The sequence below is a fragment of the Taurulus bubalis genome, assembly GCF_910589615.1.
Source record: "Taurulus bubalis genome assembly, chromosome: 12".
Classification (NCBI taxonomy): Eukaryota; Metazoa; Chordata; class Actinopteri; order Perciformes; family Cottidae; genus Taurulus; species Taurulus bubalis.
In genome coordinates this window covers 16,514,403-16,532,143 of record NC_136600.1, presented here as the reverse complement: position 1 = coordinate 16,532,143, position 17,741 = coordinate 16,514,403, and the positions used below count along the sequence as shown (strand labels likewise).

Genomic DNA, 17,741 nt, shown 5'->3' with positions numbered 1-17,741 from the left:
TCGACCCGAACAACCATGAACAGATGTGTTTAAAATCCGTGTATAAATCCCTGTAAGGATGCCGCAACAACAGACCGAGTACATGTTACATTTTAGATACTTTATTTAAATAAATTGCCACTCAGTTAACGATACAGGAAGTGACATCAACACAGTTACTCCTTTTGTCTGACGACTTTATCCGGAGGAAGTGAAGCTGTAGACGAGGCAGCTGCTTAACCGGAGGGAAAAAAAACCTACGGAAAAAAAAAAAAAAAAAAAAAACCGAAGAGGCGATAAAAAAAAAAAAACTTCGCCAGGTTGCAGGAATTTGGACCGATTTAGGGAAACCGAGTCCAAATAGTTCCGAGCTACAGGAGTTCCGGAGAGGAAGACGGAGTCGTCGTTGCCGGTAAACGCCAGTATTCTCCATGCAGTCGCTCGTATTTTTTGGTAGATTTTGCATGACTCTGCTGCCGCCTCTCCACCCGTCCACAGCCGGAAGTCTGTGAGGATGGTCTATTGGTTTTTTTCCCTTCGCTTCAGTTTTTTTTTATCCTTTGGTTTTTTTTTTTTTTTTTTTTTTCCTGCTGCTTTGCTTGTTATTTCCCCCCCAAGCACCTGCAGGAGGGCACTCCAGACCCAGTGTGTTGTCTGCAAGCTAACTGTATGTTAATCAGCACGTCGGGCCTGATTAACTACAAGATGCAAGCAGCCGAAATGGAGTCCTTCTGTTGCGCTACGGCTAATAGTAAACAATGTCTGATTTGGTGGCATTTGGTAAAAGTTAGCTTTAGATTTGACGTAGTTCCTCACGCGGGATGTGGGTCTATTGAGCCAACTTCGAGCTAAGAAGTTGAATTTGCTGTAAATAGCCCCGAGGTTAGTTCATGTATTTTGGTGCCCAAAACAATCCACAGCTCCCAGTTGAAGCCCAGTAGAGAAAGTTGAACATTACATCAGACAATCGACGTAATTAACATTCCAGGAGCATAATCTGTTACAATGTAATGTAAACGTGTGCGTTTGAGACTTGTACTGATCCAAAGAGTATCTCGATCTCCTTTTGTTTATCTGTTTTTTTGTTGTTTTTATTAGAGCTCTGCCATTAGGACCCTACAGGACTCGCGAGGCTGCATGACCAACCTGGCATAGTGAACCACTGCAATAAGAGCCCTGCATCTACAGGGGCCCTTCAAACACCCCCCCTTCCCCTCCCCCCCAGCTTCACTGTGTGGCAATTAGTTTGTGTGGTAAGATATGTGACTTGTCATAGCAGGAAAACAGTGATTGTGAGCCAGCATGCACAATATTTCAAACATGAAGCTGAAACCGAATTCAGCCTTCATTTATTTTATTGTAATTGTCAGTCTATGCAGTTGTGATTGACCTGCTACTGACCTTATTACCTGATAATGAGGCGTAAACTAAGGGAGGCTTTTTCACTGAATTTACACATTCAAGTATTTGTAAAGGCCTTAAGAAGTATAGATATTATATGGATATTTGCATACAAGATATATATATATTTATATATATATATTCCTAAATTAAATTGTGTATAACATAATTCCCACACAGCAAAGATTTAAGGGCTTAATAGGGGCGAAGGAGCTCATTCCCTAGTACATTCCACTTTTATTTCCGACACATTGATCAGATTGTCACAGTTCTTACTGCAAAGTAACCAGTGGTAGTACTTACTAGGGTCGTTACAGTATTTAATTGTTGTTACATTTGTGTCATTGCAGAAATGATGGAAGACTCTCATTTTAATTCATCGTATTTCTGGTCTCCCATCCCCACTGTACCAGGACAGGTAAGTCTGGACAAGAAATCAAGAATATTTTGTTTCATCAGGATTGACATGATGATGAAGAAGAAGAAGAAGAAGAAGAAGAAGCTTATTTTGAGGAGTGTTTTGTGACAAGAAGATAATTGAGGAAATCCGGTCTGGTTAATCAAATGACAAATCTTCCCTCTACTTGCAGATTGAGAATGCCATGTTCCTGAATAAAATGAAAGAGCAACAGGAAAAGAATGCTTCCTTCGCTTCTTCCCCTGCATCCCACTACCAAACGGCTCTCCTCACCATCCCCACCCCTGGGACAAAGACAGATGGAGGAGGGCAGGTCGGCAGTGTGGCACACCTCCACCCTGCTCACAGCGCCCAGAACATGCTGTCTGTCCCCTCCACGGGCATCATGACGGCAGGTGAGTCCATCTCTGCATGAAGAAGCTCTGAATCTTTCTCCATTGGCGATAAATCATGTTCATTCCACGATACAATACATCATATCTAATGATCAAAGTACAGTCTAGAATGAGAAGAACACCAAAGGTTGAGGCTGGATTAAGTTAAGTTAGAAACCATAAAATAATAGCTTTCTATTTAATAATTCAGTTAATGAGCGCAACAACACATTCCAGTTACCTCCTAGCAGCACTGTGGGCTAAGAGCACACATTGCCAGTAGGACGACTTTGAGTAAACGAACACCTGCGTCTCTCCATTTACGCTACAACCTGAGGCTTTTCTCTCACATAATGCATCAGTAGCACTGTGCTGTCTCACTCTTGTAGCACCATCTAAACACTTCCAGGTTCAACATATGGTCCACACAACTGGTTGGTAATACTTCTGAATACAAGGGAATTAAACAGAAATCAAGGAATGTCTTGGGAATAAACTGTAATCATTGGAGGACCACTGCCCACACGGATCAACTTTGTATGCTTGAATTTTGTACTGCCTGTCACCTTTTGTGATGAGTGACTATTTCTTTTTTTCTGTTTCCTTTCTGTGAAGCTGGTCTGGTCATCACAACTCCTCAGGGAACACTAGTCTCTCCCAACTGTTCTCAATCATTTGTCTCTGGTCATCAAGCAACAACCATGATTGTTTCAGCGCTCCATTCTGCAGGTAAAGCATACATCATGTGATCTATAGCTCGTTTATGGACCCAAAATGTAATGTCTAAATAACATTTTCTGTGACGAAGACTTTCATTACAATGTATATTTGGAATTTAAAGTAAGATAAAATGATCAAATGTTTCTTCGGTACATTTGCAGCCACATATAAGAATGTAAGCTAACCATACTGTATTATAGCAACACTAAAGACCAGTATTTTTATGTACGCATGCATATATTTGCAACTATTTGGACTTACCTTTTGAGGCTAAAAGAATCGGTAGTAATAAAAACTAATTGTATTTGAAGTCAAACTCTTCCAATATTTAATGTTTTAGTGCATTTGGAACATGATCAGACCTTTTGGCTTTTGTAAGTGTCATCACTGACTATGATATGATAGTGAAAATAAAATAAAATTTGATTCAGTTTGCTCTTAATGATATCTCAGAGTTATGAACCCAACTGAGCATTTCTCTTCAAAGCAAAAACTGATCTCCGGAGTTACAAAGCAATAAAACAAGAAATGAGCAGCTAATGATTTAATTTATTATCTGTGCCAGAAGATTATGGTTCTACGCCTAAGTGAATCAGTAAAAAAATATCTTCCACATGCGAGAGATGCTGTCACAGATTGCTTATAAAATATTATTGGAATTTATTTATTTAAAATTGAGATGAAAAATGCCTTTTTAATGCTGTTAGATCACATCCCGGTCATATTGTGAATCTATTTATCAATATATGCAAAACAATTGCACAACAAACTTAGTTTCACTGATGTATGCAATCATTCAACTTGTACCTGAAATAATAAGCACCATTAAAAACAGGAGACTTTTTTGCAGCATTCTAAGATTTTTGGTTAGCCTCACTATAACCACAGATATACATGTAGATAACAGTTAATATACAGGAGGGCTCGAGAGTATTGTCTTCTATTAACCAGCTTCTGGTGATCCTGTTGTAGACCGAAAAGATGTGGTCGTGATGCCAGCGCCCTCTAAACGTGGAAGAAAGAAGAAGACGGCGCTGTCCAGGGTCGGTGCTTTGGGTGGACTAGGAAATGAAACGCTAATACTGGCTCATCTGACAGCCGGTGGTCAGGTAATAAAATACAGATATAGAAAGGGCAATCTAATAATAATAATTAGAAGATCAACTAACGTTGAATATTGTTTTTTGACAGTTGGCCTCCTTGCAGCATCATACTGGAGACCCATATGATCTGTCAAATGAAGAGGAAGACCACGGCCCGAAAGATAGCACGAAGACATACAGGTACGGCGTACAAAAGCAAACGCCTGCTGCGCCTCCCCATTTCTCCCCGCTCTAGCTGTGGAATGCAAACACACCTGTTCCTCTGTGTCCTGTCAAAAATCAAAATAGAGATCAGCTTTCATAGATAAACTAGGCGCTGCTGCTGCGCACACACACCCCTTCTGAACACACTTCACTGCATGTTGTAGCGGAACATGCCTGCTTTCTAGTCGATGGTTGATTCCTTTTCTTAATGTATTTGAGATACAAATGCATCAGTGCTTCATAGGCGCTCTCTCCACCTCTGCACACATTGGACTACCTGCCCTCTACTCTCCTCTTTGTCTTTATATAGCATGCTCTTTGGGTTGTAAACTCTCAAGCACTCTTGTGTCCTGCTCTTTCACTTTTTATAGTATCTGCGTACCTTTCCCTGTCAGTTTTCACTGATTTCTCCGGTGGCATCTTTCCTTGTGTTTACCCCTTCCCCCCCTTCTGTCTTCATTCATTTATCTTATATAATTAATTTTCCTTTTTATTGTGAGTTTCATTTTCTATCAAATCTTATTTATTTCTGTGGGTCAATGCTTCATTCCTCTGTCTCCACCTTCATCTCCTTATTTTCCTTCGTCTTCTCTTGTGTCTGTTTCTGTATATGTGTCCCTCTTCTTCCTTCTTGTTCTTCCATCCCGCCCTCCCATTTCTGTGTCTCTCCGCCTGTAGGTGCCGGATGTGTGCGGCGACCTTCCTCAGTAAGTCTGACATGCAGATCCACTCCAAGTCGCACACAGAGGCCAAACCTCACAAGTGTCCTCACTGCGCCAAGTCATTCGCCAACTCCAGCTACCTGGCCCAGCACATCCGCATCCACAGCGGGGCCAAGCCTTACACCTGCTCCTACTGCCAGAAATCTTTCAGGCAGCTCAGTCATTTACAGCAGCACACACGGTACTGCAGACCCCTCCTCCCCGCTACCGACCACGTACCATACTCCCCTGTCCTCTTAACTTGTCCTGCCAAATTCCCATTTTGAAGCCCAGACTCCTGTCCTCTTCCTCCTGAGGAAGAGATTGGAGTGGTGTGCAAACGCATATTACACTGCCATGTAGATGTTGGGTCGCATGCTACCAGTTCCATCCAGAAGTGACCTTTTAAAAAAAAAAAGACTTCAAATTACGCTTTTTTTTTAAAATTTTTTAAGTTTGGGCTTTGTCCATAAGAAGATTTTCCATAATTTATATAATATCAGAAGGGCCATTTGAAATGCATGGAGCTCTTTTATATTAATTGACACAATGATAATATTTATTTTATTTGTGTGTGTTTGTGTGCGTGCACCGTACTTGTTTGGATTGCATTTTCATTGCTTTTCCCCACAACTCTTTCTTTTGTCCGCATGTTCTGTCATTTCCCCTGCCAGCGCTTCTTCAACAGAAATGCACACATTTAGAAAAACATATTGAAATGAAGCTTTAAAGGCAGACTACTGCCATTGTGGTTCCCCGTCTAACCCATTGTGCTATTGTTTGGTATACTTCCCATTATATATTTTTTCTTGCATTCTCCTCCATTGAATTGGGACGTGCGACAGAAACAACGTGCTGCCATGCTCTGCTTTCCTTCTCTCTGCTGAATTTGTAGTCATCTGTTGCTGTTCGTTCTTTTTGGCTGCCATCAAATCAATTTACATGTCATTTCTGGAGGAATGCCAATCTAAATGGATGCATTTGTAAAACATTTAAATCATAATTATTATACATAATATTTTGTTACTCTTTGTTTATACATCCAAATCATCCAGGGCACAAGGATATATGTAGTAGTCAAAAATAATTTCCTATTTTGCTTTTTATTGTGTGTTATGTTGTGATGTTTATATTAACTCATGACATTTAAAATAACATAAATTGCAATTGACACTAAAGTGTAAGTTAAGTGTAGCATTATACAGAATCTTTGTTGGCTTTTGTTAACGGTCTTCAAATATTGTAATACTCCAATCTCCTTCTTACTTGTCTGGCATGGTGACAGTTGACAGGTTTTGATGTATTGAGAGAATCACCTTTATGTATGGGTCAAGCACAGCATCGTATGTTGGTTTTTTTTTCTCTCAATCTACCTTTACAATCCTGTTCCCCTTTCTCTTTCACCCTCCTGTCTGCCGTCATCAGGAACCACACAGAGTCAAAGCCTCATAAGTGTCCCCATTGTACCAAGTCATTTGCCAACTCCAGCTACCTGGCCCAACATGTCCGTATCCACACCGGAGTGAAACCCTACACCTGCTCCTACTGCCAAAAGCACTTCAGACAACTCAGTCATCTTCAGCAGCACAATAGGTAAGTGAGTCACTGGTCTTGGGTTTCTCATCTGCCTCCATGTTTTTCTGCGGTCAGGTTAGATCACCATGACAGTGATAGGAGTCTATGAATGTACATAAATGTGTTTTTTGCGTTTGCCATTCAGGATTCACACCGGAGATCGGCCCTACAAGTGTATCCATCCAGGCTGTGAGAAATCCTTCACGCAACTCTCAAATTTACAGGTGTGAAATCATTTTATTTTACTTATCATACAGTGAATGTCTTTCTTATTACTGAGTCTTTCACTATGTAAAACATTTTTAACAATTTTTGTTTTATTGTCAATAAACATTTCTTTCCCAGTCCCACCGGCGCCAACACAACAAGGACAAGCCCTACAAATGCACCAACTGCAATAAAGGATACGTAGATGCAGCAAGCCTGGAGGTGCACATGTCCACACATACAGTCAAGCACGCGAGGATCTACTCATGTGGTCTCTGCAACCGCACTTATACATCAGTAAGACAAATGTCCATTTCTGAAGAGCATTTCTGTATGAAACACTATGAATCGACTCACTTGCAACAGACACGTGGCAGCTATTTTCTGTAATGTCAGTCACATATCCACTGTTTCCCTTCTACCTATCCTCCCCTCATCTCAGGAGACGTATCTGGTGAAACACATGGAGAAACACAACCCAGACCAGCTGTCTGCATCAGCAGCACAGGCAGCACAACAGAACCAAAGCCAAGTCCCGGGTCAGAGCCGGCTAGACGGCGCAGATGGAGGATCGAGCCGACCTGGGGGTGCCGGGAGCGGAGGAGCGGGCGGAGGCCAGCAGGGACAGAGCCAAGGCAACTACGCCCAGACAGAAACCATCTCCTGTCCATTTGACCTGCACCAGTATAAGACAGTGTCTGCTAGTGACATCCAGTACAAACCTGTCAGCGTAGCTGACATCACTTCCCACAAGGACCTCTGTCTCACTGTGTCAGCATCCACCATTCAAGTGGAGCACCTTAACTCTTAGAGGTGACGAAACAAGGAAGTTTGGGGAGTGGGGGAAGGTAAAATGAATTCAAGAAGTTGAGGATGGAGAGTCAAAGATTAAAAGCAATACTAAGGTTATACAATAACTTAGGAACACATGACTGTGCCTGAACTGTGGTTTGAGGCAGACGGGACAAACAATATGGTGGCACAGTATACCGAAGACTATATTTCGTCTCTTTTTTTTCTTTCTTCCTTGTTTGATTTGTTTTCCTTTTATTAAGCTGTCCTGTCTGAGTAGAAAGTGCATGTATGGGCTGCAATAAAGTATGTTTCAGTCCATCACAGTGATGGTTTTATGATAGGAAGAGAGTCAAAGTGCTTCTCTTAATTGTTTTATCTCCTCCTGCTTTTCCCAACAAATGCAGCGTTGGCCATAGCAGTTTAGGGTCTCTATTGATGAAATTGATAGTTGACTGTGAAGGTAAATTTTTATACTTTCATGCAGAGACTTTCAGTTTTTACATAAGTGTTATCAGCTCTACTATGTTGTAAAATATATGCCCACGATTAATTATTTTTAACCTTAAAAGGGATAGAGAGGTAATTTCCTTTTAAGAAAAGAAAAATGTCAATCAAGTATATAAAGATGTACTGTATATACTACCAGTTTATAATGTATGATTGTGTGTTTAAAGGATGTGGTAATCCATATAACCTATTTAGACCCAGTCACAGGCCTTCACATGACCTTTGGGGAAGTGATGAGCCAGTTCACGGTTCATGTAATCCTATTGTACTGCTTTGTGTGTATGTCCTAAAAGAAATGTTATCCAAATGTGCTCTTGCTATTATACTTATATGATGACAATGTTTATAATACTTCTTTATAGATATACTGACACATCTGAAATTTGTCTTTTTTTGGCTTATAATACAATAAACCCTCTGATATGTTTCTCATTGGTGTTTTTTCTGTTTCAGTTTAATGCCAAATTATTATTTCATGTTTCTAATATATTTGAATTGTTTTCTGAATTGGGTCAATCGTTTGGTCTATAAAACATCAGAAAATAAATATGACTATAAAAAATTTTCCAGATCCCATTGACCTTTTAGATTGCAGACCAAACCTAAACATTCAATATCCACATCTGAGAGGCTACAAAGTATGTATTTTAAACATTTTGGCTTTGAGAAATTATCAAATGTGACTAATTGACAAATTGTTGCAGCTCAGTATTCATTTCATACAAATGCCTTTTTTGTTGTCAAACAATGTATGAACAGGATATTTGAGATATATAACATCTGGAAAACAGAGAGGCAAACACCATGCTGCTTGTATTATGCATACTAGTCTCAATCAATGATACTCTTGTGCACCCAGGTATATTTATTGTTTTAAGCATGTCTGCTCTACTGGAATGTGCAAATGTGTGAGGTGTTTACAAAAGTGGACTGGTCCATTAAAGAGGAGGGGGGTTTAATGTCAGTTTAGGCGACATATTCTTTGTACATGTATATAATTGCAGTAAATCGGTTTATTTGAGATAACGTCCATTGTCAAAAAGAACATCTAAATAAAGTCAAAACTATCAAAACTGGGGTAGTGTGCGAACACCGAAATGTGGTCTCGTCCGCCATTCTCTGCGGTCTGCAGTGGATTTGGCGTCACTGAAAAGTGTAGGAGTCGAGAAACTTCATCCATGTAAACAACGTCAAGAAGGGAAGCTGTGTGACACGCTGCGGGTTGCGATACGCAGCAGTACGTAGCCGTATTCACCCGCTGAACAACTATGCCACGGAAAAAGCCATTTAGTAACAAACAGAAGAAGAAACAGCTGCAAGTCAAACGGGACAGAAAGAGAGGTAGCTAAGCACGTTTTACCGTCAGCGTTGCCATGCTAGCTTTAGCGGAGAGCTAACGGTTCTTGCTACACAGCTAAATGTGGTTCAGCAGGAAAGCGCCTGTTATTATAACATCAGGCCACTCGTTCAGCCTGAACAATGCAACCCTATTATGTGTTGTGTTATGTTGGCTGTTAGCTGTAACAACATGCGATGTGACATAACGTGCCTTTTGGACTGTCACGTTCAACAGAATAACAGCACACGCTTGCGCTTTTGTGAAAGAAGCGTCACAACTTGCGTCATCATTTGTTTTTTGTAGCCCCTAACTGTACAAGTTATAATGCCACATTTAGAAGAGGCCATTGGGTCGTGTGCTGAGAGAGAGAGACATTACTAAACGGCACTTCACAGTCATCACACATTGGCTCAAAGATCTTCAAGCACAGGACATCGTTTTACCACCCCAGTGTTCTATCATACCAGCTCTTGATAATGTCAATAGGTCTTTCTTAGTTTTTTTGATATTTAAAGAAACAGTTTGAAGCTTTAATTCCATATTACTAAGTATGAAATCCTTCCTTAATGTGCATAAGTAGGTCAAGCAACCTCAAATATCTTAATCAGTGCAGTAGAGTCAGTGATCAGGTCAGAACGTTCTATTTGTTTGTTATTTTCTATGATGAAATAAAGTTTTGCAAATCATCACAATGTAAGTTGTCAGCATTTGACCTTGTGAGGATGTCACATTCCCTGCTGGATTGGGACTATTTCGAAGCATATAGTGATCCGTAATAGAAAATTTTAAGTGGGAAATGTAGGTCTGGGTATAGGATGTATGCCTGTTATTAGCTATTATCCCATAACATTTGCCCCCGACTTCCAGGTGACACGGGTTCAGGCCCGAGTAGCCGCAATGCCAGTGTGGAGAGAGGAGGAGAGAGGCAGTCGGACACCTCAGACAGTGAGACCACTGATGTCAGGAGAATAAATCAGCAGCCCTCCGCTAGAGAAGGTAGATATGACCCCAACAGGTGAGTTTTTGTTATCATTGCTTTCATTAAATAATGGTATTGTGAAAGATGTAAGATTCTGCTGAGATAAATGCACATTGGGCATTAGGTGTCTGTCAGTGGTACCTAAAATGCATTTCCTGCAGCAGCAGTGGGATGCTTGAATCGATAATAAAGAGGCGCAATATGATAATTAATTGGAGCAATATGTCATAGCATGTGGGTGATAAGAAATAAATTCACTGTAATTCTGTGTCTTTATTTGTTTTGAATTGTCTTTCTATCGTGCTGTAATTTGACGGAGACATGTGTTTCTTCAGTGTGTATTGTAAAGATGCATCTAGAAAGGTTTTATCTTATATTCTGAGAATAATTTAAATCATTAATCTGTAGATATAGCAACGCAATGCTAGGCAAGCCTTATTGAAACCCCCTCCTCTCTCCAGGTATCGACTGCATTTTGAGAAAGAGAGTAAAGAGGACGTGGAAAAGGGGAAGAAGTTGGCCAGGGAGAAGGTGCTGCGGCCAGTCTCGGAAAAAGAACATGAGATCAACATCAATGACATCTTCCCCTCAGATAAAGGTCTGCCTGTTTTTTAATGCTTTCCACATGACTGTCTCAAAATAAGCCGAACAGATGAGCAGAGTAGGTTAATGGAGTGGGTCACTGCTTGACACGCTTAAACTTAATTATTCACTGCTAGGTCTTGGTTTCCCACAACGACCGTCCTGGAGTTATGAGATGACACGAGAGAACCTGAATAGGAAAGAGGAGAAGTCATACAGAGAATACCTGGACGACCTACACACCAGAAACCCAACTGGCACTCTCAGCCACTTTGAGCACAATCTGGAGGTAAGTTACTTAATTGATGCACTCTTTCTTGAGACCCCCTTTTTTTTTTTAAACCAACAATGGAAGGGCTGGACCAGAAATTCCTTTTTCTGTTCTTAATTTATTTTCAGTTTGTTTTGAAAATCAGATGTATGATGAATGCTGCAGCTTAACTTTTAGTTTGACAAGTTTCAACTTTGTTTTGGAAAGCAACACTTAACTCAGACAAAGGTGAAAATGAAGATCATTGGTGAACTTGCAAAAATATTTGCACATTGCCTTAACACTGTTTTTAATGCCCCAGTTCCATTTGCCAGTCTGTGTCTTAGCAACTTATTTAGCAAGTCAAAATTCACTCTTTTTATTGTGTTAAATCACTCAATAATGAAGGTCAGGCCTCACAAATTATCTGATGAGCCAAGATTAGTTCATATATATTTATGTTTTCTAGTGTACTCAGTTGCTTTTGAACCCTCCTTGCCTTCAGTAGTAATTGTTTTCTTCAGCGGAGAGTGGTAGGTTTAGCATGCTGCCACAGAACCACTTTTATTATCAGGGGTTTTAAAAGCTCAGGCTGCCAGTACCTTTTCTGTGTAAAATGAATATTTATGAATCCTGTTAAACCCTTTGACAACAGAAAGCAGCATGAAGTAATCCTGCTTGTTTAGGATTTGCCTGTAAACTGATGATTATCCAGCAGACTTGTTTTTTACTCGTCATGAATACACAACTGTTGCGGCGGTTATCCAGCATATCATTGCAGTATGTACCATGAAGTGAATTGTGGTAAAGTTGGATCATGTGGGGATCTTTACACATTTTACTACATGCCTGTGTATTGTCTGGGATTTTTCACTGGGAACAAGGTACCATCGTACCTGACATGCGGTGATATTGCTCAGTTTTGCCCAGGTTGTGAAAATGGTAACACTATTTTTCAAAATCAAAGACCCTGCATATCTTTTTATTTCAAAGCATGGGCACATGACCGCAGCTAGTGGTATAATAAGTGACTCTCGGTGATCTAGAGATGATGGCCTTTTTAAGTGGAGGATCAAAATGATGCCTGTTTGAGAGGATCTCATTTCTACAGCATTAAAACAGAGCATTGAATTAAATAGTATCTCAAAGGAGTGAAGGATTTAAGGGAAACACGTGGAAAATGATAATCATAACTATGTTTTCATTAGCGTAAAAATCACCTGAAACTGAGAAGTGTTTTCGTTATCTTAGATTCAACACTTCATATCAACATAGGAAGCCATGTTTTACCTCAACATTTCTACAGTAGCCCCATCAAAACACTGGCTCTAGCGAGAGCCTTTTGTCACATGAAGTCAACCGTAGGTACTCTTGGAAAGAGAGGTTTCAACCGCACTGCTAGATGCCTCTAAATCCTACACACCTTTTAAACACATCATTTAAAAAAAAATCCTAATTTACAATTTTTTTCTAATAATTTGTCATGCTGAATAAGAACAGGAAAGATGAATTTATATTAAACCTAATCTTACTTCCCACTATTTTTTATTATTTATTCTTTTAGACATGGAGGCAACTATGGAGAGTGTTGGAGATGTCAGATATCATTCTGATCATCGTGGACATCAGGCACCCGGTAGGTTACCTTGTCAGCAGAAACCTGCAGGATGGATCAGACCACTAGATGGCAATACTGTCAATGTTCATCTGAATATCTGATATGATTTGTATTATTTATCAGTTGATTTAGCCGACACATATTTTCAATTGTATCACGTCTTTCTTTGCTAATTTGGTCTTCTAAAATAATTGTTCACATTATAGCAGATTTTAATACTGACAGGACAAATACATACATTGGAAAGTGTCAAGACAAAATACAAGTAATATTGACAAGATGGAGAGATGTAAAGACTTATCACTGAACATAGTAAATTTGGAAACAAATAAAATAAAGACAAGGAGAACATTATGCCATCTGATACTTCTACTTCAAGCCAGATATAGTTTATGTGAAGTGGATTCACTTTCTCTATTAAGAGTTTCCAGTATTAATATAAAGTTAAAAACAGCACAACCCGTCTTTTTCCTATTAATAAAGGTATGATTTTGTGGGGGGGGGGGTTTGTCGAATATGCCATAATTACTATTTTAATAAGGGTTTGTGTTCATTTAACCCACCCAGGTGCTGCAGTTTCCTCCAACCCTATACCACTACATCACAGGAGATCTCCAGAAGCACGTGATCCTGGTGTTAAACAAAGCCGACCTGTGTCCTCCTCCGCTGGTGATCGCCTGGAAACACTACCTGACCTCCCAGTTCCCCCACCTGCATATAGTCAGCTTCACCTCCCACCCTGGACAACCCTACAGCACAGGTGAGGAGAGGGAGAAAGTGGCGCAGAAAAGACAGACATTGAAATTGAAATAAACCTGCCACTCGGTGAATTTATTTGAGTGCAATACCACCAGAATAACCCGACTGGCTCTCGTTGCGATTAGAATAACCGTGTGTCTGTCTGCTGGCTTGTAGTGCTCCAGAAGAAGAGGATGAGGAAGAAGGCTGACTGGAGTCACGCTGGAGGTCCTATAGATATCCTGAAGGCCTGTCGGGAGATCACAGCAGGGAGAGGTGGGTGTCTGTCTTTATAATCAGATGCCTCAGTTATTATGGCTTTATTATATTAGTTGTCCACTGAATTTGACTCTTTGCATGTTCACACTTGGGTTGATCCTGTAAGTGTTACCTCTTGTTTTTGAAGTTGATCTATCCAGCTGGGAGCAGAAAATTAAGAGAGATGCTGTTGCTGGGCAACTGGATGGGGAGCAGCCGGATGAAGGAGCAGAGTCGGTGCTGATGGAGCATCAAAGTGACAGGGCGATGGACATGGGCATCCCATCCCAGGAGATGTACAAAGATGGAGTTCTCACACTGGGCTGCATAGGTATGCATCTGATTGAACCCTGTAGCCAGATTCAGAGAAGGTTTCTTTAAAACTATTCCAAAACAAAGTTTTTAATGAAAAGCAGTTTCTAATAAATGTCTCAATTGGGACATGTTGTCAAGATCTTACCAGATTTTTACTTTACGAAGATAATTGCGTCATAACATTAAGCACCTTTTTCTCCAAGCCGCTGGACAACTTCAGGTTTGCATCAGCAAACCACATCTGCACACAGCGACATCGTTTGTAGATTAAAGACTGAACCTTCACCCATACTTTTTTTCCCTGCAGGCTTTCCAAATGTTGGGAAATCATCTGTTCTAAACAGCCTAGTGGCGAGGAAGGTCGTGAGCGTGTCCCGAACCCCAGGCCACACCAAATACTTCCAGACCTACTACCTCACCCCGACGGTCAAACTCTGTGACTGCCCTGGACTGATTTTTCCCTCTCTTGTGAATAAACAGTTGCAGGTACAAACTCACGTTTGTGTACTTGAGAGCAGATGTAACTTTGAGTTTACTTGCCTGTTTAGGCTCAATAGAAACGTAATTGTGTTTTAAAGAGTGCAATCTTTTCTTATTGAACTTTTCTTTCTCCCTTTGTTTTATTTTCTTAGATTCTGGCAGGGATCTATCCCATAGCTCAACTGCAGGAGCCCTACAGCTCAGTTGGTTATTTGTGCGCAAGGACACCTTTCCTCTCTGTGCTGAAACTCAAACATCCCAGTTTAATGGAGATCAAACCCCATCAGAGAAACGAGGAGTCTGAAGGGCTCAACTGGACTGCATGGGATGTGTGTGAGGGTATGTCTATTCTCGGTGACAGCCACTGTCTAATGTGTAGCTTTAAGAATCATACAGTATGTGCACAGTTACTCAGCTACTTCACGACTGCCTCAGTACACTAAAACACTGAGTAGTACATTAACTAATACCAGTCATGCCTCTCTTCCATCTGTCTTTGTGTTCTTTAGCGTGGGCGGAGAGGAGAGGCTATAAGACGGCAAAAGCAGCTCGCAACGATGTTTACCGTGCAGCTAACAGTCTCCTGCGCTTGGCCATTGATGGCAGATTGTGCCTCTGCCTAAGACCACCTGGTTACAGCTGCTTAAAGGGTAAAAGAGTCTTTTCCATGACTCTTTTTTTTTTTTTGCTTCAAGTGTATTTGAAAGGTTAAAACAGCAGGTGGGTGGAATTTATTTATTTATGGTTTACAGAGCACTGGGAAAATCACCCAGATTTGGCAGAGATCATTGCTCTGCAAGGGAGGACGACAACAGAGGAGGAAGAAACAGAAGACCGGGACGACGATGATGATGACGGAGAGTCTAGCACCGAGCCAGAGGAAGAGCGAGACCGGGACGCAGACGATGATGAGGATGGAGATGATGAAGACGAGGGCTTTGTACATCCAAGGCCAAAGGAAGATAAGCCGTCTGGTTTCACTGTCAACATGTACGATGTCCTTCGTGAAAATGAGTGTGAGTGATAGCGGAGGGAACGACAAACAGGAAGGCATAACTTGTTCCTCTTCCCTGACTTCTCTCTCTCCGTTCATCCCCCTTCTCCTCCCCCCCTCCCCTAAATCTGCATTTCTTCTCTTTTTTTTTCTTGCATCTCCACTCATGTCATTCATTACCTTCTCTGGACATTAACATGATCTATTCTAATAAATTCACCATGTTTCCCTCTCCCTATAATATTCAGAGCATATTCATGTATCCATGCTGTGCCTCTGCTCTGCTTGTTCATCCATGAAGCTTTTTCTTGAGTGTTGCTTCTAGGAATGGGTTTGGTTTGGTTCCTTTTCTTTTTTTGCATGTAGCTCTCAGAAGCAAACAAACCAAGTGACTTCCCTCAGACTGGAATAATCAACCAACTGGTTTTCAATCTCTTCATTTACAAGTGACTTTACAGCTGAGATGCCAAAGTTCAAGAAAGGATGATGGAACAAATCGAATGCAGTCGATATGATGTCATTCACTGGATTAGCTATTTGGCTCTCGGAGCAGCTGGAGATTTAGGACCATGACTCTGGGGGATGGGATATGAGAGATTTTAGACTATAAAAGTGGAATGACTGAAACCAACATTTTACACACACAGCTTTGCAGTTATCAGTATTATGGCTCTCTTAGAAGTTTATTTATCTGAACTTGGTTTTGATTTAGATTATACCGTGTTCGAGAGTGAGATTTTATTTGGTGTGGTTCTACACAGTCAGCTGGAGGATTGTTGAATCCTGTATTGCTAGACGAGGCTGTTTCAGGAATTTAACTTGTAGTGTTTTAACTACTACAGATATTATCCTTAGATGCGGATGGAGAGCTACACTATTTAGTACAGGGTTTTGGGTACACTCATTCAGCAAGATCATTTGTTGATGGCAGTATAGTGGATTTAATCAACCGAGACTGCTTAACAATCAATGACAGGAATAGTTGGACTTTTTGGGAAATCTACTTTCTTCCCCAGAGTTGGATGACAAGATTGACAGCACTCTTGTATCAGTCCGGTAAATATGAAGCTATTGACAAAATCTTAGCTTAGCACAAGGACTGGAAACGGGAGGAAACAGATCGATGTCCAAAGGCAGAAAACCCACCTCCCAGGGCCTCTAAAGATCCTTAATTACCACTTTATGATCTTATTTGTTTAAGCTGCACAAAAAAAGCTTACAAATTCCACATGGGTTTAAGACTTAAAGTCCCATGCCAACAAATAGTCAAGTACATAACCCCTGGAAAACTTCAGTGTGTGATTTTTTTTTTTTTATATATTAATTTGAAAAACTAGATATAACGTGTTAATTAGCAAGTTTCCAATGTGCTTATATAGTTACCATGCAGATATAAGTCGAATCGATCTTCTCACCTGACTCTGCATGAAAGTAAATAAGCGAACCAAAACGTTGAACCTTCCTTTCACCACACAGAAAGAGAGACTAGTATCTTTGCTCCCATCTGCCCATCATTACAAATCGCATTACATACTCCATCTGCGTCGTTATTCACTATAACTTTGACACAGGGCTCAACTTCAAGGTCAGATCTTTTAATGCCGTTGAGACACATGCTGCAGACAATTCTCTGTTCGTCAAAGCCATGTTTTCATCAAGTTTTCTCTTGAAACTTGATACATTTGACATTTTTGCCGTTTGACCGGTCTTTCCCTCTCACGTTATGCGTGACGGCCCTGCTGCAATCCTGAGTGCTGTATTATTGTGTGCTGTGGTTGTACCTCATTCATGTATTCACTGAGGGAACTCTGCAGCACAGTGCTGTGTTACTGTGTAATACAACACTCGGCAGTCATTTCTACCATTGGTACAGTACAAAGCAGACACCCAACACTACCATGCTATTAGGAGCACAACAGACTTTTAGGTGTGTGGATGGGAGATGTTTTTTGTTGGAAATATTAAAACTGACGCCGTCTGAAATGTGAAGGCTTGAGGTGTTTTCAGGCTATTTGCTGCATTCCTCATTCCATTCCTAGTACACCTAATGATGACTTGACTGCTTTCTGCATTAAAAGAAAATAATTAATCTAAACTGTGTTGTATTTTATTTCAAGATCTCTTTAAGGCGTTTGCTTGTAACCTGTTTGAAATAATGCATGCTGATTATTTCATATATTGTCAGGGAGAGTTCTTTCAACGCC

The 17,741-nt window shown here is 40.6% G+C and overlaps 2 protein-coding genes across 2 annotated transcripts; both read left to right on the top strand.

Annotated features, from left to right (window-relative positions):
• The first annotated feature begins 225 nt into the window (after positions 1–225).
• On the top strand, positions 226–8,392 carry znf384b (zinc finger protein 384 b). Its single transcript, XM_079227142.1, has 12 exons — positions 226–391; positions 1,078–1,232; positions 1,731–1,798; positions 1,971–2,193; positions 2,788–2,901; positions 3,865–4,001; positions 4,084–4,175; positions 4,878–5,102; positions 6,326–6,493; positions 6,621–6,699; positions 6,821–6,979; positions 7,125–8,392. The coding sequence occupies exons 3-12, from the start codon at positions 1,733–1,735 to the stop codon at positions 7,491–7,493; spliced, it is 1,632 nt and encodes a 543-aa protein (XP_079083268.1). The 5' UTR covers positions 226–391; positions 1,078–1,232; positions 1,731–1,732; the 3' UTR covers positions 7,494–8,392.
• A 796-nt stretch (positions 8,393–9,188) lies between these two features.
• On the top strand, positions 9,189–15,567 carry gnl1 (guanine nucleotide binding protein-like 1; the record flags this gene model as incomplete). The annotated part of the gene is made up of 12 exons (XM_079228181.1): positions 9,189–9,325; positions 10,191–10,338; positions 10,764–10,900; positions 11,022–11,173; positions 12,699–12,770; positions 13,320–13,512; positions 13,668–13,766; positions 13,897–14,079; positions 14,371–14,549; positions 14,696–14,882; positions 15,053–15,193; positions 15,296–15,567. The coding sequence occupies exons 1-12, from the start codon at positions 9,253–9,255 to the stop codon at positions 15,565–15,567; spliced, it is 1,836 nt and encodes a 611-aa protein (XP_079084307.1). The 5' UTR covers positions 9,189–9,252.
• Positions 15,568–17,741: the final 2,174 nt, after the last annotated feature.